This window comes from Hyperolius riggenbachi, chromosome 4 (assembly GCF_040937935.1).
Source record: "Hyperolius riggenbachi isolate aHypRig1 chromosome 4, aHypRig1.pri, whole genome shotgun sequence".
NCBI classification, from domain to species: domain Eukaryota; kingdom Metazoa; phylum Chordata; class Amphibia; order Anura; family Hyperoliidae; genus Hyperolius; species Hyperolius riggenbachi.
In genome coordinates this window covers 119,728,859-119,754,923 of record NC_090649.1, presented here as the reverse complement: position 1 = coordinate 119,754,923, position 26,065 = coordinate 119,728,859, and the positions used below count along the sequence as shown (strand labels likewise).

Below are 26,065 nucleotides of genomic sequence, written 5' to 3'. Positions count from 1 at the left end.
CTAATGTAACTTAATGACAGTATGTTTGTTTAGGCTGAAGTTCCTCTTTAAGTAATTTATTTGCGTGTATTCTTTTGCCCGGCAGCAATACATCCCACCACCAGAAGATGCTTTCTGATAATGAGACTACAGAGAAGAAGCCGTGTCGGCCTCACACACATATCTTCTTCCTGAAAACTCACAAGACGGCCGGCAGCACCATCATGAACATCCTGTTCCGCTTCGGGGAATCACGGAATCTCATCTTTGCCTTTCCACATCGTAATGATAATGTGCAGTTCTTCTATCCCCAATACTTTAATGCATCTTTTGTGGAAGGCTATGCAAAGAAATCCATCCGGAACTTCGACATAATGTGTCATCACATGAGATTCCACCGGATAGAGGTAACCCATGAAAATTTCTGCTCTTATTGGCAAACGTATTCTTTTATCATTAAAGATTAGTGCACCAAATTTGCTAATTTTTACATTGGAAATTCAAATGGTAAGATTTCCACTGAGCAGTTTGTATGTTGCTTAAAGCCGTTGTCACCCACTCTTAGCTGTATCCTGAAATTGAAGGGAATTTCCATTTTTGTTAGAACCTTTGTCATAAATATAGATAGGTGCTATGTTTTGTGATTTAGCGCTCTGTAAGGGACCCTGAGCAGGGTCCCTTAGTGTTCTCTGGGTCCCCTCCCTGGTCCCGCTGGTGGCTCTGTAAACCTGCAGACTTCGGTTGAAGTCGTGCATGCGCAGCCCGTCTGGGCACCGGGCATGTCATCGCACACATTGCTGTAAGAGTCCTGAGCATGCGTGGTTCAGTCTTTTGAGTATGGCGCATGCACAGGACCCTTACATTGAGGGGTGTGATGACGTGCCGGGTGCCTGGAATCTGTGAACTATGTTTGAAATACAAATGCCATAACAATTATTATTATTATTACAAAAAATATTATTATTATGTTAAATGATAACATCATACCTTGCTGCACGAGCAATCAGCTACACAGGGCAGGAACCTTTGATACCTATTTTCATCACCTGCACTAATGCATTAGCCTGACTGACACTCAGAGGCGCCTCTAGGCACCAGCTGATAAGGCAATTTCCTGGACCGAAGATTTATCTAGGGGCGTCTTCCAGGGGGAAAAAAAGTTTATTTTTCCTGCCCTTAGAGACTGTAAACTAAGGGTGCGGAGAGAAAAAGTTCTAATGAAAGCATCTGCTGCTCAGCTTCTCATAAGGAATCTACAAAACGTTTGTCTACAACACTTTGTATGACCTTCCCTAATTAGTTGTTATCTCGGGGATCTAGAGTGTGTGTGTTCACTCCTGTCCCGTTCCTCCTTATGACCATGAAAAGAAAACACATCAGAAGAGGAGGATGGTGTCTTTCTGGGAAGCAGGTACAAGGCATTCCACAACGGACTGGCCGGGAGCAAAGGGGGGAGATTTTCCTCCAGGCTGATGGTACAGTGCCTGGTGCATTGAGGTTTTTCTTCTATAAGGCAATGTGAAGCACTAGGCTGGCTGAGGAAGCTTGTCTTCTGCAGAGTCCATAGAAAAAAACTCTGTCTGCTTTCTCACCATTGTAAAGACTGCATGTAGACAACTAGATAAGATATTACACAGGTTGAAACGTTTTCGACCGTCCCTAGACTCCAGGAGGGCTGCTGCTTCTTGTGTGAGAGATTGGCAGGGGCAGGAGTCACATTACAGGCGAGTAGCCTCTGTGTGATGTGGGACTGCAATACTATCTAAGCTCTCTGCTCCGTCTCAGGCAATTCTCAGTATCTCTCCACTCCTCTTCTCTCCCTTATGAACCTTTGTTTCCCCCCTGCCCCTAGTGCTGGCTGTCTTCTTGTCCTACGGGAAAGCTAAATAAAAGTGCTTTTCTCCCCCCCCCCCCTCTCTCTCTCTGGATAGTATAACAGTTAAGGGCTCTGCCTCTGGCACTGGTGACCTGGGTTCATACCTCAGCAAATCTCAGCTCTTCCTGCTCAATAAGCCATTGGTAGGTGAACAGAGGCGCCAGAAGGATAAAAGTACATAAATTTTTTAAAAATTGCTGGGAGGAAGTGGTGGACTCGCCTCCGTTAAAGCACACACCAAGGACTGTAAATATATAGATATACACATTTATTGAAAATACCCCAAAGATGCAACGCGTTTCGCGGGCACAGCCCCCTTCTTCAAGCAATAAGCAGGGGATAAACAACTGTAAACAAAAGACAGAGGCATAGCTATAAATGTTGCCATAAAAAGATACAAATTGATTATTATTTAGTGTAATAAGAATAGTATTTCAAACATAGTGTTTAGTGATATGTTATAGTAGGGGGGTGATTGCAAGGAATGGGTCAGTGTAAACTACATAATGTGTATAGGGGAATGGACTAGATAACAGTGGTAAAAGGTAGTTAGTAAATCAGATTAAGTTGGTATCAAATTGACCGCCTTAGGTATATTTCAGTAGAAGGTAGGGAATGGAATAAGTTGTAGCTGGCAAGAGAGAAAAAAAGGCATGTGTAGTGGTTAAAAATAAAGATAAAGACTTACCAGCAATTCAGTTATAGCAAGCAGAGCACCTCTGTACTGTTGTGAGGTCGCTTGCTGCTTTAAATGTGTTAATGCTGGCAGCTCTGGCCTATCCAGAAGCTGCTCCAGTGTGGGTGGGTGGAGTCAGTGGCCATGGTGACAGAGAGTCCTCCAATCAGCTGCTGCCAGCTGTAAGGAGTAGATTGGTCTGAATTGCTGGTAAGTCTTTATCTTTATTTTTAACCACTACACATGCCTTTTTTTTTGATAAGACAATGTACTCTGTACAGCTCTGCGTAATATGTCGGCGCTATATAAATACTTAAAAAAAATAATAATAAAGTCTGGTGATTAGCAACCACCCACATCGATCATACTTTTGATCAATCCGTGGCAATAATTCAAAATAAAATAACCATAACGCAGCAATGATTCACCATAAAATAATCATATCGCAGCAATGATTCACCATAAAATAATCATATCGCAGCAATGATTCACCATAAAATAATCATAATGCGGCAGCGTTTCACCCGAAAATAATCGTAATGTGGCAATCTTCACCATAAAATAATCGTAATGTGGGCAGCATTCACCATAAAATATTTGTAATGTGGCCAGCATTTCACTAGAAAATTATCCTAATGTAAAATTATCCTAATGTGGCCAGCGTTCACCAGAAATGTGTGCTCACCTGTAAAAAAAAAAAAAGCATTTACTCACCTGCAGCATTTACTCACCTCACCTGCACCTCTCCTTGGGCGCAGCTCCCCCGACCATCTTCCTGCAGCCAGTCTGCAAAAGTCCCGCGTTGACAGGCAGAGCAGGGCTACAGGAAGATGGTGCCCGAAGCCCTGTACTGAGACACAAATAGTCTCTAGTGCAGGGCTTAGGGCGCCATCTTGCCGTAGCCCTGCTCTGCCTGCCGGGAAGATTATGCAGGCTAGAGCGGTGAGCTGCGGGCTGCGGGGATGAACTGGCGCGGCGTCTATTAGACGCTGCGGCCAGTTCATCACAGGGGTCACACAGTCCGGCTGGGGGAAGGTTGGCACATCCCCCCCGTGGCAGCACTCCTCCCCCCACCCGGCGCTCCAGGCAACCATTTGTCCTTGCCTGGTGGCTGGAACACCCCTTTGCACGCTCCACTCCACAAGCAAGGTAGTCTTGAGCAAAGCACTCTGCACACCGTGTTGCAGGGGATGAGGGGCATGGACACAGTAGGGAGCCAGCTAGCAAGAGATCACTAGTGCAAGATCCTTACTCTCCTCTGACAGTAACAAACCTGCTCCACCATCCGTTCTGCTCCAATAACTCGCATATAAGCCGAGGGGGGTAACTTTTCAGCACACTTGTGCTGAAAAATTAGGCTTATAGACGTGTATATTAGATATATATATATATATATATATATATATATATATATATATATATATATATATATATATATATACATATATATATAAAACATTAATCGAAGTTGGTACTGTCTGCTTTTTTTTCATGTTTGCAAGTAGTAAAGATGATTACCTGCAGGTTCACGGGGAATCATACACCATGAATGAATTGCACAGTAAAAATTAATCATCTCTTGATCTTTCTTGTATTTTTTAACTTTGCAATGTATTGATTTAATCCCCCTGCATCCCCTCCCCCTGTTATTTTTGGGTACAGTTCCTTCCTAATTATTTTTCAGTTAGGTCCATAAATATTTGGGCAGAGACAGCTTTTTTCACAACCGGTTACGCTGGCTTTGAAATTCACAGGCAATTGTATTTCTTTGCACAGACTTTACATGCATATAAAGTCACACATAATGTTTGAGGATTTTTTTTTTTTTTTGAAAGAATAATTTTCATTGATTTTTTGCATAACAACAAGTGTCAAAAAGAACCTGTTGATGACACCGTTACAACAAAACAAACAGCTAAAGTGGCTTGTCAGTATTCAGAATGAAGCTCAAGAGTCTATAGATTACAGCAACAGCAGTAACGATATAATGTATCATGTCCAAGAGCTTGAAGGAGCATAAAGTATAAAGTAGGACTCCTGATACGAATGCATCTCCTTGGTGAGGCCTAACCTTAAGCCCCCCCCCCCCCCTGTTGGGGCCTAACCCTAAAACCCCCCTTCCTCACACCTAACCCTAACCCCCCCCCCCCCACACACACACACACACACACACACACACTCCTTGTCTGCTGCAAATAACATTAATACAAAAAGAGATAGATTTCTAAGATAATGCATTTCAAAATGATAATTTTCAGTTGGACGGGCCCCGCACCCGCTATTTATTGGGCATCTAAATTTCTTATTTTGCGCCCAATAGCTGATATTTTGCATTAGCGCCTACGGGGGTGGCCAAATAGTCCATTAGCCCCTGGCGCCCAAATTTCCTACTTTTGTGTTAGGGACTCTTGCCCAAGGTTTCCTTGCTGAAGAGATGCTGGCATACTAAACAGGAAGAGCCAGGATTCAAACCCTGGTCTCCCGTGCCAGAGGTAGAGCCTTTAACCAGTACATTGTCCAGCCAGTTTAACAGTGTGCTACTTCATGTAATGTGGTAAAACAATGCTCTACTCTATTTTGTTATAACTACCACAATAGATTTTACAAGATTTTACTACTGTGTATAAATATTTGCACCAACTCAAAATATTTGCATCTCATTGACTGAGAAGACAGATCTCAGATCTGCATTTGAATGCATAAATGCATTGCAGCTGGAACAGGTGTGTAACTGCAAATCATGGGGCCCCCCAGTAAAACTGTGATGCCCCCCCAATGTTCCCACCCCTTCCCTTGTCTCCCCTTGGTGACCCTCACAGTTTGGGGGCCCATCTTACAAGGCTCATAGAACAAGAGTGGACATCAGGCTCTTCACATCCATGTGCAGCCACAAAAACACTTGCGGCTTGATTCACTAAGACAAATAGCATGCCTTATCCGAGTTAACACTTCTTATCAGAGATAACATGCCTTATCAAAGTTAACACTTCTTATCAGAGATAACACACCTTATCAAAGTTAACACGCCTTATCAGAGTAGCATAGCAAGCACTAAGAACCCGCAGGGGCTCAGGGCAGGATGAGTGGAGTGCTCGTCATTGCCAATTAGCAGGCATAAGTTTGTAGCGCTCGCTATGCTACTCTGATAAGGCGTGTTGACTTTGATAAGGAGTGTTATCTCTGATAAGGCGTGTTAACTCAGATAAGGCATGCTATTTGTCTTAGTGAATCAAGCCCTTGATCTGGAGTATCAGAGACAGGGAAGGTTAGTAGTTAGGGGCCCTTCACTCTCAAGGGCTGATCCCCCTAGTTACACCCCCTGACCTGGAAGACGCTCAGTAGCTGGTAAATCGTAAACTGAACTGCGTGCTAAGTGTGCAGTTCAGCTGCCGAAATAAGCCCCATGAATGGCAATCTGTATAAGGTTGTCTGCATGACAAGAACTGTTGTAGCTGCAGCATTTTAACCTCTTGAGGACTGCTGTGTTAAACCCCCCTAAAGACTAGGCACATTTTCATTAAATTGGCCACTGCAGCTTTAAGGCCAAGCTGCAGGACCGCAAAACACAGTACACAAGTGATTCCTCCCCCCCTTTTCTCCCCACCAACAGAGCTCTCTGTTGGTGAGGTCTGATCGCCCCCCCAGTGTTTGTTTGTTTTTTTTGTTTTGTTTTTTAATAAAAAGTGTGTGTGTGGGGAGGGGTTCTGTTGTATACCCCCCTCCCTTCCTCCCCCCGCCGGCCAATCCCTGTGATCAGCTGTCATAGGCTTAAGCCTATGACAGCCGATCACCTCTGTGGCTCAGGAGGGGACAGCCGTGTCACACGGCTGTCCCCAGTACAGCGGTGCTGCTGATCGCAGCGCTGTATGGGTAATTAGACGGCGATTACGCCATCTAACAGTCTCCCGAGTGGCAATAGCCGCTCGGAGACTGAAGAGGGCAGCGTGCGCGCGATCTCATTCAAAACAGAGCCCCAGGACTTTCCGCCAATCGGCGTTAGGCGGTCCTGGGGCCGGCGCCGCGGCCACACCCATCGGCAAAAAGTTAACAAAGCAATTGCCACGCTAATATCAATCAAGTTCACAGGAATCTATTGCGTGCATCAAGTTATAAACAGCCAGCAGAAAATATTTACAGAATGAATGGAATGTTTTAACAATGCATTTGTTTACATGGCACTCAGTGACGTAACTAAGGTGCTTGGGGCCCAGTGGGAGTTTTACATGGGTCCCCAAGAACTCTATTGATATGGAGCCTGAAAACCTATCAAGGACAGCAGCAGTTTTAGAGAAGTGTAATCAGATTAAGGAAATAGTTTGTTAAAGAATACCTTAGCAATAAATATTTTTCAAAAAGGACACCTAATGAGTGTGTGGGGACTTGCGCAGATGCTTACCTCACCTTCTGTGCCGCGGTGTCTCCCTCCGTTCTTTCTCCGTCCCTGGGGGTTAAAGGATGGAAAAAGGGACGGAGAAATTTGTACGGGCGGGGGTAAAGTGGTTAAGGATTATCACTTTTTAACGCACATATAGAGGTGTTCATTATCATCAAAGCACCAATGAAAAGCTAATAGGATGGATGAAAGAAGGCACTTGCATTTACCTTAAAGGGAACCTGAAGTCAGAGGGATATGGAGGCTGCCACATTAATTTCCTTTTAAGCAATACCAGTTACCTGGCTATCCTGCTGTGCTGATCCTCTGCCTCTTATACTTGTAGCCATAGACCCTGAACAAGCATGCAGCAGATCAGGTGTTTCTGACATGTTTGTCAAATCTGACAAGATTAGCTGCGTGCTTGTTTCCTGTGTGATTCAGACACTACTGCAGCCAAATAGATCAGTAGGGCTGCCAGGCAACTGGTATTGTTTAAAAGGAAATAAATATGGCAGCCTCCATATACCTCTCTCTTCAGCTTCCCTTTATCAGTCACAGAAACACTTGAAACAGGACAAGAAATGACACTCTGCATTTATTTGAGTGACATCATTAGGTCTAAGTATGTGGGACCAGTGCCCTTAATACTTGAAGGGGACTTAATAGTCTCACTGCAGTGGGGAATTTTATAGATGTTCATATACTTAAAGAGACTCTGAAGCGAGAATAAATCTCGCTTCAGAGCTCATAGTTAGCAGGGGCATGTGTGCCCCTGCTAAAACGCCGCTATCCCGCGGCTAAACGGGGGTCCCTTCACCCCTAAACCCACCCCCGCAAAACTTGGTCGTAAACTTGGTCGTAAAAATTTCTCTTCCTGGAGGCAGGGCTAATGGCTGCAGCCCTGCCTCACAGCGCGTCTATCAGACGCGCATCGCCGCCTCTCCCCCTCCTCTCTTAGTGAAGGAAGACTGAGAGGGGCGGGGGAGAGGCGGAGGTACGCGTCTCATAGACGCGCGGGAGGCAGGGCTGTGTCGGTTAGCCCTGCCCCAATGCGGAAGCGCTCCCCGGCTGTACGGAGGGGATTTGGGGGTGAAGGGACCCTCATTAAGCCGCGGGATAGCGGCGTTTTAGCAAGGGCACACATGCCCCTGCTATCTATGAGGTCTAAAGCGAGATTCATTCTCGCTTCAGACTCTCTTTAACCTATTCCTCCCAGCCAGGGCCGTATTTACCATAAGGCACTGTAGGCATGTGCCTACAGGCGCCTGATGATGGAAAGGCGGCCCACTCCCCTCCCCGAGTGCCTCCCTCCTTCCCTATGCAGAGTCCTGATGCGAGTGTAAATGAGTGGTTACTCACCCAACTCTCTGCATTCCACTGATGAGATCTCCCTTTAGTTGGGGGCACCACTAGCTACTTAATACTGAGGTTCCTCCAGCTACCTAATAAGGTATAGCTTTTTAATATTGGTGGTACATCTGGCTACCTATTACTAAGGGGCACCTGTAGCTACTTATGACGGCCAAGGGAAGTAAGGGAGAAGTGACAGATGGGACAGCCAGCACACTTGTGGTTCAGTTTGGTGGGGGTTTGTAGGTTCATGGAGTGTGAAGTCTAGAGTGCCAGGACATCTGTGCCTATAGGCTCCTGTGAGATAAATCCCAGCCTAGAATTAACACTGCATGTCCTCATTTAACTCATTTAATGTCCTCAGATGTCCACACAAAAAGGGGAGATTTCAAAATGCTAAACGTCACCACAGGTGCTTGAGCAGGTGCAGAACACAAACCTTTCCCCATACGTTGAAAAAGAATAGCATGCAAAATGATATGAGTTCTAAAGGAGACCAACCAGTACCAGCGGACTGACTCTCATTTGAATTATATGGCTCATTTGTGAATTCTACCTCTTTAGTTTTCTGTGCGGGATATACATGTAGGCAAAGCAAGAACAGATGATTATTATCCCACAGTATGTGACTTTGCAACCTGGAATGTAAATAGCTTTTTCTATCCAATTTAGTATGCAAATGAGATCCTTCTCGAGCTGCTGTGCACAGTGCAGAACTGCTTTAGGCCATAAACCAACTAGGAGCGCTTTTCTGAGCACTTTGCAATTTGAAAACTCTTGCTAATGTAATGCTATGGATGTGATCACACTTGAGTGATGTGATTTTATAAAAATCCTCCATAGCATTGCATTAGCAAGAGTTCTTTCAAATCACTAGCGATTAGAAATCGCTCCTAGTGGGTTTCTGGCCTCAGAGTGGATTTCCAACCAAAACCTTTGTTTCAAGGCAGTGGCATAGCTAGAGATTATGGGGCCCCAGAGCAAAACTCTCATGGGGCTATCAGATGTAGGCATTCTCGAGCAATGCTACATGCCCCTACCCTATGGATATCAGTAAAATGTGCAATTTAAATTCTCATGCAATCTACATTACATATAGTCCATGGGTACTTAGACAAATTCATAGGGTGGAGGAACACAAGAAAGTTCATGGTGAATACATGAAATTCCACCTGGGCCCCCGTTGCTCCAGGGCCCCATAGCAGATGCTATGGCTGTTATGGTTATTGCTAAGCCCTTGTTTTAAGGACCCTTTTCCACTACCTGCATTTTGCGATCTGACTGCTAATGGATCACCAATGCGTTAGTCGTCCAATTATCTCCACCTGACCCCCTATGCATTTCTCACTCCTATACACACCTACAGGACTTCTCAAGAGCTGCCTCCACCCTATGGAACTCACTCCCACCCCCCTTCAGAGACCCGCCCCCCCTTCTTTCAACACCTTCAAGAAAACCCTCAAAACAGACTTCTTTTTTGGCCTACCCCCATCTACCACACTTTTTCTCTCCCAGCTGAGCACCCCTACCTTGTGTCTCCTTCCCCCACCATTTAGATTGTAAGCCTTTGGCAGGGTCTCCCCCCCCCCCCCCCCCACACACACACCTCTTAGTGTATCCTTCTTGATTTTGCAGCTCCAGCTATGACACCCTTCCCATGGACTAACTCAAACTTGAATTTCTGGTTCTCTCCTAAATCGCATGATCATGCATCCTATATCATTTTCATGTATAATATTGTGCTATGTTGTATAACCGTGTGCTAGTTCTCTGTCTTTGTCACGCATTGTTTATGTTATATGCATCCCTATTTATTGTCCAGGACTGCGTAATATGTTGGCGCTTTATAAATACAACAACTACTGTAAGTGTAAAAATTGTGTAAACTTGGTAACTGGTTTAAACTATGGAAAGCGTTATATTTCACTGAGGTTACCACTACAACTAACATTTTAAACTCAGAACAGGGAAAGGGGGAAACAACTTTGATCATGTAAAGGACTAGGGGCCCAGTACCCCCAAAACACATTTTACCCAATCCAGAAGGCAGCCCTGACATATATCACCAACTGGTTGCCTTTGTAGTGATGTAATTAAAGCAGACCTAAACTCAAGATGTGTCACTGCCTCCTTAAAAACTAAATACATCCTTCTAACAACTATGAGTACCTAATGTACTAAAAAGTCCCCCACGCCTCTGTCCGAGCCCACGTGTGGCTTAAGCCACGTTCTATTTGAAGTGTTCCGCGGTGTGCAGAGAGAGCTCTGCTATTCACCTTCTATAATAATGTGTGCTGCCTGTGTTTAGCTGTCCCAGCTGAAAGAACTACAGTATTCTGCACGCAGCTGATCAAATCAAATCAAATCAAAAATAGCTTTATTGGCAAGCTTCAATACAGGCATTGCCAAAGCAGGGGGAATGAGGGACAAGGGATGGGGTGGGGGTAGTGTGTATGTCTGTCTGTGTCTTCCAGCCTCTATTTCGAGGTTGTGAGCACTCAGTCTGTAGATGCTCAGGATTTTCCTGGTATGGGGCTATTTTATATTCTCTCTGTAGGGACTGGTATATGGTTAGCTTTTGTGACTGTTTTATTTCATTCCTCCATTTATCTACAAAGTCCTCTTTGCTCTTGGCTGTGGTGTGCTTTATCTGGGCTCTTGATTGGACTTGTGGGTCTGAGTTTGGAGGGACCAGAGAGTTGACAACTTCTTTCAGGGCACATGGCTTTTCTTGGGCTTCATTGTGCAGCATGGCTTTGTAGTGGGGTGAGTTGGGCCTGCGGCTCTGTAGGTGGGCCCAGTAGGACAACACTCTCTTCTGTATCTCAAGCAGTAGTGGGTATCTACCCAGCTCAGCTCGGCAGGCATTGTTTGAGGTACTCCGATGGACCTGGAGGAGGTGTTTGCAGAATTCCAGGTGGAATATTTTTGGGGGGCTTGATTCCCATTTTGATTGATCTGGGTAGGTGATGGGGCCCCATACTTCACTTCCATAGAGTAGGATTGGGGTGATGACACTGTCAAAGACTTTCAGCCAGACCTTCACTGCTGGTTTGAGGTGGTACAGTTCTTTCCTGATGGATTAGAACGAACTGTACCACCTGATCACACCACCTGATCACATTGCATTCTCTAGCAGTATGTTATCAGCCCATGTGAGAGACATGATTTATGGCGTCTTTTGTGTTGAGAGAGGAGACTGGCCCAGAAGATCTCTGGAAGCCATAAATCATGTCTCTCACAAGGCACTAATCTCTGTGGCACACTTCAAAGGGGGCGTGGCTTATGCCAGAAGTGGGCTTATACAGAGACGGAGGGTGACTTCTGAGTACATTAGGTACTCACAGTTGCTAGAGGCAGTGACATATGTTAAATGTAGTTTTATTTTTTCCCCCGTTCCCAACACTGGATTGCCAAGTGAGTGTCCTTGAAGTGTGGAGTGCTGCTTGAAATTTAAAGAGACAGCGGGGGCTACAATCTATTTATAAAGAACTAGTGGTGTAACAGAGTCGCCAACAAATGTAGAAAATTCCTTATACAAAAAGGAAATCAAAAAGAGGTAGTGGTAAACTTACCTCCTATTTGGACACTCAGTCAATTTCAAGAATAGACTTTTCATAATCATTTATCACATTTAAAAAAGCTCTAGGATGCAAAGCACTCCAATAATCGTACTCAATGCCAAGCCGCTGCAGCTAAAGCTAATACAATTTTGAGATGCATTAAAAGGGAAATAAAAACTCGAGATGCTAGCATAATATTTCCCCTGTTTAACTCTCTAGTAAGGCCACATCTGGAATATGGAATTCATTTCTGGGTACCACATTACAGGAAATATATTGCAGTTTTAGAGCAGGTGCAGAGATGAGCAACAAAATTGATATATGGAAAGTCTCACTTACCAAGAAAGGTTAGATAAACTGGGTTTATTTAGTCTTGAGAAAATACTCCTTAGAGGGGATCTAATTAACATTTATAGATACATCAGAGGGCAATATAAAAGCTTGGCGGATGAGCTTTTTGTCCCTAGGCCTTCTCAAAGGACCAGAGGACATGATCTGCGCATGGAGGAAAAACATTTTAGCCATTTATTTAGGAAATGGTTCTTTACAGTAAGAGTGATTAAGATGTGGAATGCATTGCCACAGGAAGTAGTTATGGCAAATTCTATACCTGCATTTAAATGGAGCTTAGATGCTTTCCTTGCATTGAAAGACATCCATGGCTACAATTACTAGGTAATGCCCAGTGATGTTGATCCAGGGATTTTATCTGATTGCCATCTGGAGTCGGGAAGGAATTTCTTTCCCTTTTGGGGCTAATTGGACCATGCCTTGTAAGGGTTTTTCGCCTTCCTCTGGATCAACAGGGATATGTGAGAGAGCAGGCTGGTGTTGTACTTTGTTCTCTGGTTGAACTCGATGGACGTATGTCTTTTTTCAACCCCAATAACTATGTAACTATGTAACGCATTTCGCGGGACGTAGCTTGCTTCATCAGACAAATAGAGAGTATCTAGGAGGCAAAATATGTACACACTGAGTAACCCAGCATCTCTTTTAGGAAGTGTAAAAGAGATTGGCTCACCAAGAAATTGCACCAAGAGAGGGACAGGGAGACAGCCTGACGTGCTTGCAGCTCCAGCTGCTTCTAAAGGAGGCTGATACACTAAAGCAAAGTCCACCAATAAAAATCCCATCCCTGTCGCCTAATTCCTATGTTCAAATGGTATGTGCAGGCCACGCACAATATGCTCTGCAAACATGCGCTCCAAATGGTGCACGTTGTCAGCATGTGATGTCAAGTTGTGACGCGTCAGCCATGACGCATCGCTGGCGCACACACGTACAGATGCTGCAGATCACAGCACTTGTCCTGCGCATGCGCTGCCGGCCATCTGGTACATTGGCCGGCTGCTTCTGAACGCGTACAGATGCTGCAGATCACAGCACCCATCCTGTGCATGCACTGCCGGCCATCTGCTTCTGAGGGAGGCTGATACACAACAGCAAAGTCCACCTATAAAAAGCCCATCCCTGTCACCTAATTCCTATATCCAAATGGTATGTGCGCGGCCGCGCACAATATGTTCTGCGGATGTGCGCTCTAAATGGTGCACGTCATTGGCATGTGACATTAAAATGTGATGCATCCACCATGATGCATCACCTCCGTAGACACGTACAGATGCTGCAGATCACAGCACCTGTCCTGTGCATGCAGTGCACTGCCGACCATCTGAAACATAGGCCTGGCGGTGCATGCGCAGGATGGGATCTGCAGCATCTGTACATGTACTCGCCGGCATTCGTCATGGTGGACGCGTCACATCTTGACGTCACATGCCAACGATGTGTACCATTTGGAGCACACATTCGCCAAGCATATTGTGCACATACCATTTGGACATAGGAATTAGGCGACAGGGATGGGCTTTTCATAGGCAGACTTTGCTGTTGTGTATCAGCCTCCTTCAGATGCACCCGGAACTGCGAGCACATCCGGCTGTCTCCCTGTCCCTCTCTTGGTGCAATTTCTTGGTGAGCCAATCTCTTTTACACTTCCTATGTCACTAAGCATTTTGCACATAACCATGCCTTCTTCGGGCGTGGTTATGCAGCGAAACGTGTAGTGACATCAGATGGCTTGCCGTGACGAGGATCCGCCCGCCAATCGTCTCTCCTAGAGTACCATCGCTCCTGTTAGCTCTGGCCAAGCTCAGGGGCTGTGACTGAGAGGGCTCGCTGGCGGCTTCTACACAAGCAAATTTCTTCTAAGTCTGTAAGTGCAATTTATTGCATGTTTTAAGAATAAAGAGGGATCGCTCCCTGTTCCAATATATAAGTGCTATAAGTGTGCATCACAAACAGTATTACAATTAATTTTCTGTATAACCAAGTGCATTTAAAACTGTTGGGTATATGACTATTAGATATCAGTAACATGACAGCAGTTAATGGTAATCAGTAGAAATGGATTTTTTCTATTAATGGAATACATTAACCTTCGGGGATTTTATTCACAGGTGGAAAAGGTGATGCCTAAGGACACTTTTTATTTCACCATACTGCGGAATCCTGTGTCTCTTATGGAATCCTCATTCATGTACTTCAAGGGTTCCCACATCTTCATCAAAGCTGAGAGTCTTGAAGAGTTTATAAAAAACCCCTACAAATTATATAACAAAACAAGCAAATACAGCCATTTAGGAAGAAATTTTATGACCTTTGATTTGGGTTTTGACCACAATGGCCCAGAGCCAACTAAATACTTCAAGGTTATCCATAAAGTTCTAAAGACAATGTTTGACTTAGTACTAATCACAGAATATTTTGATGAATCCTTAGTGCTTCTGAAAGAGGCTCTTTGCTGGAGTTATGACGATGTCCTGTCTTTTCCCTTAAATAGTAGGGAGGAAAACAACCAAGAAATACTTTCTGTGGAAACTCAAGAAGGGATTAAAATTTGGAACCAGCTGGACTGGCAACTGTATGTTTACTTCAATAAAACGTTTTGGAAAAAGGTGGAGAAGTTTGGACAAGAGAGGATGCAGCAAGAGGTAGAGGAACTACGGAGGAGGAGGGCTAGAAAGTCAGAGATCTGTATACAAGATCGTGTGAATGCAAATGACATCAAAGAAAAGTATTTGAAACCATTCCAGCCAAGACTGGCCAAAATTATGGGCTACAACTTGAAGTCAGGACTAGGAAAGTCTGAGAGGTCATTGTGCCAAAGCCTTGTTACTCCTGAACTTCAATACAGTCGATACCTATTGAGGAGGCAGAGGGCAATAACTTTCAAAATAAAATGGTTTCATGGTTTATCAAATCTAATCTAAAAAGTTTATCTAACCTAAAAAGTTTATATGTTGGCTCATGTCCTACTGCCTTTCCTACATACCAGAAGTGTATTCAAGAATAAAACACCATTTTTAAAGTTGCAAAGCATTTCTACTGTGTGCTTGCAAGTTTTAAGTTGCAATCTCACAATTTGATTATTTCAGGCTTCCAAAGCTATCAATGTATGAGAGAACTGTTCAGTATTCATAATATAGGGTCAACCTTTTGATTTTAGACTATATAGACTGGGTATTGTGGATACAGTGAATGGGTAGCTGAAAAGCAATTTTAGTCTGGCAAGTGTCTACATGGACCAAGGTGAAGGCTCATGGCCGTATTTCAGGCTAGGCCAAAAAGGCCATGGCCTAGGGCACTAGGAAAGCAAGGGGCGGGCTGTGGACAGCAGGGTGGCAGTAGCAGCCTGCTGAACATTTGTCCTGCTACACAGAGTTTGCATATTGTTTTGGGCAGCTACCAACAGCCGGATCTGGCACTCGGGGGATGAAGGGGCAGCGAAAAGCACTGACCGTGATCTCTGAGCTGACTGTCACTCACTGAATGTGCCGCTAGCCATGAAGCTTACAATCTAATCCCTGCCATCATGTCACTAACTGTCCTCAGAGGAGCTTACAATGTAATCCCTGCCATCACTTCACTAACTGTCCTCGGTGGAGTCTACAATCTAATCCCTGCTGTGTTGGAGGGGAAGTTTTGGATGCTGTAAGTCCAGGGGCATCTGGTAATAGTGGGCCTTGGGTGGTAAAAAGTACAAATCTGGCCCTGTAAAGGGTGCTATGCAATGAAAAATGCAAGGCATAGCCATTATCATCAAGCCAGTGAGTTGTACGCTTCAGCTGCTTTCCAATTGTAGATTTCACCAAGGTTTGAGTTCCTTCCAATATTTTCCTGCTTCCAAGATCAAGTCAAGCATATCTCCCCAATTCCTAACATTGCTGTGACAAGCTGTAAATGGTTAACTTGTGGACATAATTTTCACTGTAAACTAATATAATAATATAATAAAAATGTAGATGTCATCTGGAGGATATGGATTTTTATTGTACAAATGGTTAATGTTCAAAGCAAAAAGGTTTCAAAATCCAGCCTTTAAGATAGGTGATTGGGCTGCTTTCTCAGGATAGAGTTTGTCAAGGTTTGGATTGTTGCATAATCTTTACTTATTCCTGGATTTAGTCAAGAAAATCTCATCTAGCAAATCAGATCAAAAGGGCGCAGGAGCCTTTACAGAAAAAAAGGCACAGCCATAGGCGGCTATAAAAGATAAAAGCCGTGATTAGGGGAAGAAAACGGAATTTCAGCTACACGGCAGCGCCCGCTATCAGGCGCCAAAATTTAAAATCTTTGCTGTAAATTATGGCTTTTACACTACAGTTAAATTGCGCCTGCTATGCAATGCCACCATTTGCATTTCCACAAAGCCCTGGCACCCACGATTCTATTCTATCTGCGCCTCCGGGTGCAGATATTTGCAGTGTTTGCCATTAATTGGGCGCCGCCCTGCGCCAGAACTTCACATCTTAGCCGGATATGTGGCTTTGCGTTGGGGGTTTAAGTTTTAGGAGGGTGGTTACTGTTAGGTACCACGAGGAGGGGGGAGTCTTAGTTTTAGGCACCACCAGGGAAGTTTAGTGTGAGAGTAGAGGTAGGTTTAGCTATAGTAAAATGTACACTCTGTAGTCAGGAGGAGCTCCACACCAAAATGAAAATGAGTGTGCCTCGACCTTCACCTCTGCGTCCACCGAGGTGCTCAAAGCCTTCAAGTAGTAAAGAGGTTGGCACCACTCCAAGCATCAAGAAAAGCTCTTTTATTGCATCACCATTGTGGCTTAACAATGACAAACGTTGTTTCGGGCGTTGCCCTTTTTCAAATTGCAGCAGCCATATACAAACACACATGTGCAGTGCCTTAAATACCCCACCTCCACTAAAATCACCAATCGGTGACTTACTGGGCGGAGACCAGTGGTGGACCTGATGGGGAACTGCGAAGGCTAATATGTAAATCACAATTAACCATTTACCTGCTGACAAAAAGACCCAATACAGAGAGTAAATGTGCCTCCATTGATCATAAGAACAGATCATGTGACATCCGCATCACTTCCTGGCCCTTTCTGGCCAATCAGGAAGATCCACGTCATAAAACAGAACCACGCGTCCAAAAATACACATGCATGCATGATCGTACGCATAGAGCGCCAGCTAGCCGCGGTGTAACCGCAAAAACGCGAAAGGAACGCGGAAAAAATGCGAAAGAGCGCAAAAACGACGCGAAAAGAACGCGAAAAAGACGCGAGAAAACCAACGGCAAAACCCGCTTCAAAACAATGCGTCACAAAATACGCATCCCAACATAGCGGTACGCATGGAACGCACCCCAAACACGGAGTGCGCTCCCAATTGCGTACGACTGATCCACAATGCATCAAAAATTACGCAAAACATATGGCGCACTCCGCATTTGGGGTGCGTTCCATGCGTACCGCCATATTGGGATGCGTACTTTGTGACGCACTGTTTTGAAGCGTTTTACCGTCGGTTTTTACGCGTATAGCCATTTGCGTAATTTTTGACGCGTTGTGGATCAGTCGTACGCGTTTGGGAGCACACTCCGTGTTTGGGGTGCGTTCCATGCGTACCGCTATGTTGAGATGCGTATTTTGTGACGCATTGTTTTGAAGCGGGTTTTGCCGTTGGTTTTCTCGCGTCTTTTTCGCGTTCTTTTCGCGTCGTTTTTGCGTTTCTTCGCATTTTTTTCGCGTTTTTTCCGCGTTCCTTTCGCGTTTTTGCAGTTACACCGCGGCTAGCTGTCGCTCTATGCGTACGATCGTGCATGCATGCGTATTTTTGGACGCGTGGTTCTGTTTTATGACGTGGATCTTCCTGATTGGCCAGAAAGGGCCAGGAAGTGATGCGGATGTCACATGATCTGTTCTTATGATCAATGGAGGCACATTTACTCTCTGTATTGGGTCTTTTTGTCAGCAGGTAAATGGTTAATTCTGATTTACATATTAGCCTTCGCAGTTCCCCATCAGGTCCACCACTGGTCTCCGCCCAGTAAGTCACCGATTGGTGATTTTAGTGGAGGTGGGGTATTTAAGGCACTGCACATGTGTGTTTGTATATGGCTGCTGCAATTTGAAAAAGGGCAACGCCCGAAACAACGTTTGTCATTGTTAAGCCACAATGGTGATGCAATAAAAGAGCTTTTCTTGATGCTTGGAGTGGTGCCGACCTCTTTACTACTTGATAGCTATAGTAAAATATCGGTAAACATTACCAATATTTTTCTATGGAATCCAGCAGTAGAGTATCGCTAATTGTAGCGATATCAAACTAGCAGTAATCCCCGCGCCATTTTTTTCAGGCACCTTTATTTCATGTATTCCTCATCCAGACCTTATCATACTTGCTATTAGGTTCTGAGCTTGGCATTTCAGCCAAGATACTATTGTTAATCAGCAAGTTAATTTTCATTAAAAAATCCAAAATAGGGACCATAACAAAATACAGTAAGGCAGAGGCCACACTTCACTATTTTCATCTGCATTTCTGCGCAGAAAAACTGATTAAACTGAGAACTCATGGGTTAATGGGTTAATCAATGGGTTAGTACACACTTAAAGGACAACAAGTGAGAAGTATATGGAGGCTACCATATTTATTTCCTTATGAATTATACCAGTTGCCTGGCAGTCCTGCTGGTCTATTTGGCTGCAGTAGTGTCTGAATCACATACCTGAAACAAGCATGCAGTTAATCTTGTCAGATCTGACAATAATGTCAAAAACATCTGATCTGCTGCATGCTTGTTCAGGGTCTATGGCTAAAATTAGTAGAGGCAGAGGATCAGCAGAGCTGCCAGGCAACTAGTATTGCTTAAGGCCAATGGCCAATGTCACCAGCCGCCCCCCTTCAGTATAGATAGTGAGATGACCCCTCCCCACTTCCCTCTAGTATAGGTAGCCAGATGACCCCTCCTCTCTTTCCCTCTAGTATAAGTAGCCTCATAAACCCTTCCCCTCCAGTATAGGTAGCCAGATGACTTCCATAATCCCTCCCTTTACCCCCTCCCCCCACCCCTTTCAATACAGCTTGCCTCCACACCGCGGCAGCCATCAGTGTCACTCACTTCTCTGCCCGTCTCCAGTGCAGAAGCTTCCTCTTCCCCTCTGTCTCCAATGCTGCCCAAGTCCATAGCCGCTGGCCACAACGCCAACATGCTCAGAAAGCAAGGTGGCCGCTGCACAGGTTGCTGGCAGCAGGGAGATCATGCACTCTCCTGATCTCCCGGAATTGCAGCATTTGCAAGCTTGCAAATGTTACACCAGTGAGTCTAATATTTTGGTGCCCTTGTTCCTGTGGTGCCCTAGGCCATGGCCTATATGGTCTAGGCCTAAATCCGGCCCTGGTGATCAAGCATGGAGCAAAGTGTCGATGTGAAGTGGGCTGGGAGAACGTGGGGGATTGATGGACCATAGTGTTGCACTGCATAGTGCAGCACAATGCTTGCTGTTCCACCAATACACAATAGATTTCTGCAGAAATGAATAGAAACTGAGCAGAACATGTAGTAAAGGAAAGGGGTATCCAACTCAATTCCAGTTACACAGAAATGGATTGGTGTGGCATATCAGGTCAGAATCAACCCCTGTATGGCTAGCTCCATTTTGCACTCCGCTCCTTCCAGGTGAAAAAGGTCCTCGGAGACAGATGCTAGTAGTATACAAAAAAATTACCGATGTTCTACTACTTAATTCTGATAAAATATCGGTAATCTATAACAATATTTTACTATGACCTAACCTAACACTACTCTCACACAGAACCCTCTGGCTACTGATGCCTAACCCTAAGATCCCCCTGGTGATGTCTAACCTTAACCACTTATCCCCAAGTGGCAGAATATATCCATCCAGCAGGAGCTGCTTAGAGGCAATCTGGATGAATATATTCGTCTAGCAGTAATGCGGCGGGTGTGTGCGCATACACGTGCGCAGGTGGCTCCTTCCTGGCTACTGTTATAACAAGGTATCAATTGGGGAGGGGGAACGAGCATTCCCAAGGGCCAACTGAAGCCCCTGTGCATGAATCAGCAGGCCTCGAAGCACAAGGCACGTTGATTCATAAAAAAGAATATAACAAGTTGTAAAAAAAAAAAAAAAAGGATCGAGCACTAGCTGGCAACTTCAAGGATAGAGCTTAGTGCCACCTAATGGCCAAAAACCCAAATTACGGTAAAAAAAAATACATTATACATTTAATAAAACCTCATTAACCCCCCACCCTCCCCCGGAGCTACAAAAATAAATTAAAAAACATGTTTAAAACAAATACAGTTTAAAAAAATACATAAATAGTTACCTTAGGGTCTGAGCATTTTTAACGTGAACGTAATGAGAGTATATTACTATTATTTTAGCCATAAGGACTTGTGATTATTGATAGGGCAGAAACGGAAAAAAATACACCCTTATTTCCAAACAATATATTGTCACCATACATTGTACTAGGAACATAATTTAAATTTTGTGATAGCTGGGACTAATGGGCAAATAAAATGTGTGGCTTTTATTTATAGTAGCATTGTTTATTTTAAAACTATACGGGATTGAAGTGGAGAAATATTGTATTTTTTAAATTTTTTCCTTGTATTTACCTTTAAAATGCATACAAAAAAGGTAATTATGAAAAACAAATATCACCCCCAAAAAGCATAAGTTGTGGCGAAAATAACAAGATATAGATCATTTAGGTGTGATGAGTAGTGATAAAGTTATTGGCAAATTAATGGGAGGAGCGCTACAGGGGAAAATTGCTTCCGTCTTTAAATTGAAAACAACCGTGGGCTGAAGTGGTTAAACACCCCCCCATGGTGCCTAACTGAACCTCTATGGACCCCGCCCTGCCCTCCTAACACCAAAGACCCCTACCTCCTAACGCCTGATATTTTCACGGCCATAGGCAATCTTAAAAGCCACGATTAGCAGCTATAAACAATAAATAGCGGCTATAAAGGGTTAAAAGCAGTTATAAGTGGCTATGAATGGTAAATAGCTGACACGCCACTATGTGCCCAAACTACAACTTATAGCCGTTTATGTGTATTAATGAATTTTAAAATATTTGTGCCATGGACTTTACGAGTTACCTTTACAGTACACCAATGCTTTTTTGTTAAGGTGAAGAGAGAGACACTTCCTATATTATTAGATCTATAGTGTAAAAAATTAAATAATAATGATTAAAATTACATAAAAATAATTACTTTTTAAAAAAAATATTTTTTTTTTCAAAGTACAGCATGGACTTATTTATATATTGGTGTCCATCTGCCATCTAGTGGCTAACTGAACTAACAATTATTGCACACTTTCTGTAAATCCAATAAACTTCATTTCACTTCTCAAATATCACTGTGTGTCTCCTATATGATATATTTAACTGACATTTTTTATTGTAACAACCAACGATTTATACAGCAAAATCATGACGATTAACAAGGTTGCCCAAATTTTCGCATTCCACTGATCCTGGATAATTGTGCTTTCTGATTACTTGAGGCTCAATGTTAAAAATGGGCCCAGCTAATACTGTACTATGTGTGAGTGAGGTGAAGGGTCACCTTAGGGAAAAGCACAGAGACAACGGGAACCTGATAACGCAATATGTCACTATTTTCTGAAATGAATGAGTCAACAACAAGAAATATACTCACAAAGATAGAGTGCAATAAGGGGCAACCAACCACTTGAGGCAGGTGGAGAGAATCAGCCCATCTCCACTCAGGCCATCCAGTGTTGGCTGGGTCATATATGGTTGCACTCTTTACAAAAATTGTAGATTACATCTGCAGGAGGTCAAGCCTCTGCAGACTATAACATACAAACCACCCCCTCGAGACAATAAGGGGGAGGTAAAACTTAGCACAGGAAGTTTGAAGAGGCATCCAGGATGGATAAAACTTTGTTAAAAACACAATAAAATAAGAAAATAAGAAGTGACTTACCTCTCCAATGACTGTGGGGAGGATTTAATAACAAAGATTTTTATTTGCAAATAAAAAAATATACGGTATATAAAAATCTTTATGCTATTAAATCCTCGTTAGTGTCATTGGAGAGGGATGGTTGGAAATGTCGATTTCTGATTTTGCAGAAATTCCGATATCCGCCAATGCCGATTACTGATTCCACAGATTTCCGATCAGTTTACGATTTGTAAGCTCAGATTTCCGAGTAGTGTTTTTTTGGTCATTGTTTGTTACCCTAAGGTAACTATTTATGTATTTTTTTAAACTGTATTTGTTTTAAACATGTTTTTTAATATATTTTTGTAGCTCAGAGGGAGGGTGGGAGGTTAATGAAGTTTTAATAAATGTTTAATGTATTTCCTTTTACTGTAATTTGGGTAGTTGCCAGGTAGTTGTAGTTTTTTAATTTTTTTCCTTGTATTTCCCTTTAAAATGCATAAAAAACAGGTAATTATGAAAAACAAATATCACCCCCCAAAAGCATAAGTTGTGGCGAAAATAACAAGATATAGATCATTTAGGTGTGATGAGTAGTGATAAAGTTATTGGCAAATGAATGGGAGGAGCGCTACAGGGGAAAATTGCTTCCGTCATTAAATTGAAAACAACCGTGGGCTGAAGTGGTTAAACACCCCCCATGGTGCCTAACTTAACCTCTATAGACCCCGCCCTACCCTCCTAACACCAAAGACCCCTACCTCCTAACGCCTGATATTTTCACGGCCATAGGCAATCTTAAAAGCCACGATTAGCAGCTATAAACAATAAACAGCGGCTATAAAGGCTTAAAGGGAACCAGAGAGGAAGGATAGGGGAAAATAGCAAAAGGTTTTATACATACCTGGGGCTTCCTCCAGCCCCATAAGCACGGATCGCTCCCATGCCGCAATCCTCCGCTTCCTGTATCGCCGGTACCGGGCCCCGTCACTTCTGGTGGACGCGGCCAATTATCTGCATCACAGGGGCTCCCTCCACACCCTAACGCATGCGGCTGCGCAGTATGCAGCCGCAGGCGTAGGTATATGGAGGGTGCCCCTGTAATGCGGACAATTGGCCGCGTCTGCCGGCCGACTGGCCGACTTGCGGCAATTACGGGACCCAGTACCGGCGGATTCAGGCAGCGGAGGACGGCGGCGTGGGAGCGATCCAGGCTTATGGGGTATGTATAAAACCTTTCCCCCAACGTCTCTGGTTCCCTTTAATAGCAGCTATAAGTGGCTATGAATGGTAAATAGCTGACACGCCACTATGTGCCCAAACTACAACTTAAGGTACCCATACACTCTTCAGATTAGCAGCAGATAGATCATCAGATGGAATTCTTATCAATCTGATGTGTAAAAGGAACATTTTTTACTAGAATAGAATTCCAATAGATTTCAGTTTGAAATCTATTGAAAAACGATCTGATGGCATTTTTTTGCCATCAAATTTCCATTAGGGCCAATGCAAAATGATAAGCAATCTCAACAGATCGACCTAGATTTTCCACCCCGCCAGTTCGATGGAAATCCATCGAAATCGGCCGTCGATCGGTCGATTGGGCAACTGATTTGCAATCGATAAATCGATCGATTTGGATCGATCGATCGGCCAGAAAATCGGATGAGTGTATGGGCCCCTTTATAGCCGTTTATGTGTATAAATGAATTTTAAAATATTTGTGCCATGGACTTTACGAGTTACCATTACAGAACACCAATGCTTTTTTGTTAAGGTGAAGAGGGAGAAACGTCCTATATTATTAGATCTGTAGTGTAAATAATTAAATAATAATGATTAAATTACATAAAAATAATTACTTTTTAAAAATTTTTATTTTTTTTTCAACGTACAGCATGGACTTATTTATATATTGGTGTCCATCTGCCATCTAGTGGCTAACTGAACTAACGGAAGTTTTACAAAATGTACAGTAAAGCCATGATGATTTAGAACCAGTGTTGCTCGGATACCTCATTATCCTATTCGAGTTTGGTCGAATTCGGATAGTAAACTATCCGAATTCACTCGAAGTCGGATATCCGATGTAATCGAATATCCGATTCGACCTCGGATATCCGACGTCACTATCCGAGTCTGTATTCGAGTAAAATATTCGAGCTGGCCTTAAATAGCTTGTAAAACTTGTATAGGAGGTCAATGATGCATGAAACCACCTTTTTTATGAAGAAAAACATCAAGTGATTATGTGGTGATGTAGTAGTTATAAAAAAGGTCTCAAAAAAAGTAAATTAACTTCATGAAAAGTGTTTGCATGAGAAGGTGTGTCCAAAATGGTTGTTGGAAGTCTTCCTTTACGTCGTCTTCATCTTCTTCTTCTATATCTTCTTCTTCTATATCTTCTTCTTCTTCTTCTATATCTTCTTCTTCTATATCTTCTTCTTCTTCTTCTTCTTCTTCTTCTTCTATATCTTCTTCTTCTTCATCTTCTTCTATATCTTCTTCTTCTATATCTTCTTCTTCTATTTCTTCTTCTTCTTCTATATCTTCTTCTTCTTCATCTTCTTCTATATCTTCTTTTCTATATCTTCTTTTTCTTCTATATCTTCTTCTTCTGTATCTTCTTCTTCTTCTATATCTTCTTCTTCTTCTTCTTCTATATCTTCTTCTATATCTTCTGTTTCTATATTTTCTTCTTCTATATCTTCTTTATCTTCTTCTATATCTTCTTCTTCTTCTTCATCCTCTTCTTCTATATCATCTTCTTCTATATCTTCTTCTTCTATATCTTCTTCTTCTTCTATATCTTCTTCTTCTTCTTCTTCTATATCTTCTTCTTCTATATCTTCGTCATCTTCTTCAGCTTCTATATCTTCTTCTTCTACATCTTCTTCTTCTTCTATATCTTCTTCATCTTCTTCTATATCTTCTTCTTCTATATCTTCTTCTTCTTCATCTTCTTCTTCTTCTTCCTCTTCTTCTCTATCATTATATTATGTGTCTTGGTTTTCCTTTCTTTTGTAATATTTTTTTTTACTTCATTTTTGGAAATATCTTATTGTAATAACACCATAGTTATATTTGTGTTGATGGCATAATAGGTAGGTAGTGGCACATTGCAAGCCACAGCGCCTTTTTCTGTGTACCCTGGCGGTGGTAAAACACTGACATCAGCAGGAGGAGGAAGTAGTAGTTGCAGGCTTGCAGCTATTTGTAGTGTGTGGTAATAGTCGGTCGGTACTCGGTAGGAGAGTGGGTGGGCAGGTGGCATTAGAAAATAGTTCTTCTTCTGTTCTCCCTGGCAGTGGTAGCAGCACACAGACAGCAGAAGCTCAATGCAGCTACAGGAGGAGGAGTAATGTGTGTCAGGCAGTGAGGTTCCAGACAGCGGTCGTGAAGCCCACATTGTGTCCAATACACAATTGGGACAGCACAGTTTTCAACCCGGACACCTCTAAAATAATTACAATTTCTTTTTTTTTTTTTTTCAAAATAATGCAGCTATTTTTGAGCGTAATAGCTGGTGGCGCTTGGGCAGCAGCACCTTATAATGTGTTCCCTGGCAGTGGAAACACACAGACAGCAGGAGGAAATATAACAGCAGGCAGCGTGAGGAGGATAAGTGTGTGTGGCAGACTGGCATTTGGCAGCAGGCAGGAGGGCAGGCAGCGAGACAAAGTAGGCTCTGGGTCCTAGCGGTGGTCCCAGGGCCGTAAATGAACAGCATGAGGTTCCAGACAGCGGTTGTGAAGCCCACATTGTGTCCAATACACAATTGGGACAGCACAGTTTTCAACCCGGACACCTCTAAAATAATTACAATTTCTTTTTTTTTTTTCAAAATAATGCAGCTATTTTTGAGCGTAATAGCTGGTGGCGCTTGGGCAGCAGCACCTTGTAATGTGTTCCCTGGCAGTGGAAACACACAGACAGCAGGAGGAAATATAAAAGCAGGCAGCGTGAGGAGGAT

The 26,065-nt window shown here is 43.3% G+C and overlaps 1 protein-coding gene across 1 annotated transcript; it reads left to right on the top strand.

Moving 5' to 3' along the window:
• Positions 1-137: 137 nt before the first annotated feature.
• Positions 138-15,094, top strand: LOC137504697 (galactose-3-O-sulfotransferase 2-like). The gene is made up of 2 exons (XM_068233283.1): positions 138-386; positions 14,282-15,094. The coding sequence occupies exons 1-2, from the start codon at positions 204-206 to the stop codon at positions 15,092-15,094; spliced, it is 996 nt and encodes a 331-aa protein (XP_068089384.1). The 5' UTR covers positions 138-203.
• The last annotated feature ends 10,971 nt before the right edge of the window (positions 15,095-26,065 follow it).

Excerpts from the sequence above, each read along its gene's own strand:
- LOC137504697 (XM_068233283.1), top strand. The coding sequence starts at position 204 with ATGAACATCCTGTTCCGCTTCGGGGAATCACGGAATCTCATCTTTGCC. Across the intron at positions 387-14,281 it reads TGAGATTCCACCGGATAGAG|GTGGAAAAGGTGATGCCTAA; the intron begins GTAACCCATGAA and ends TTTTATTCACAG.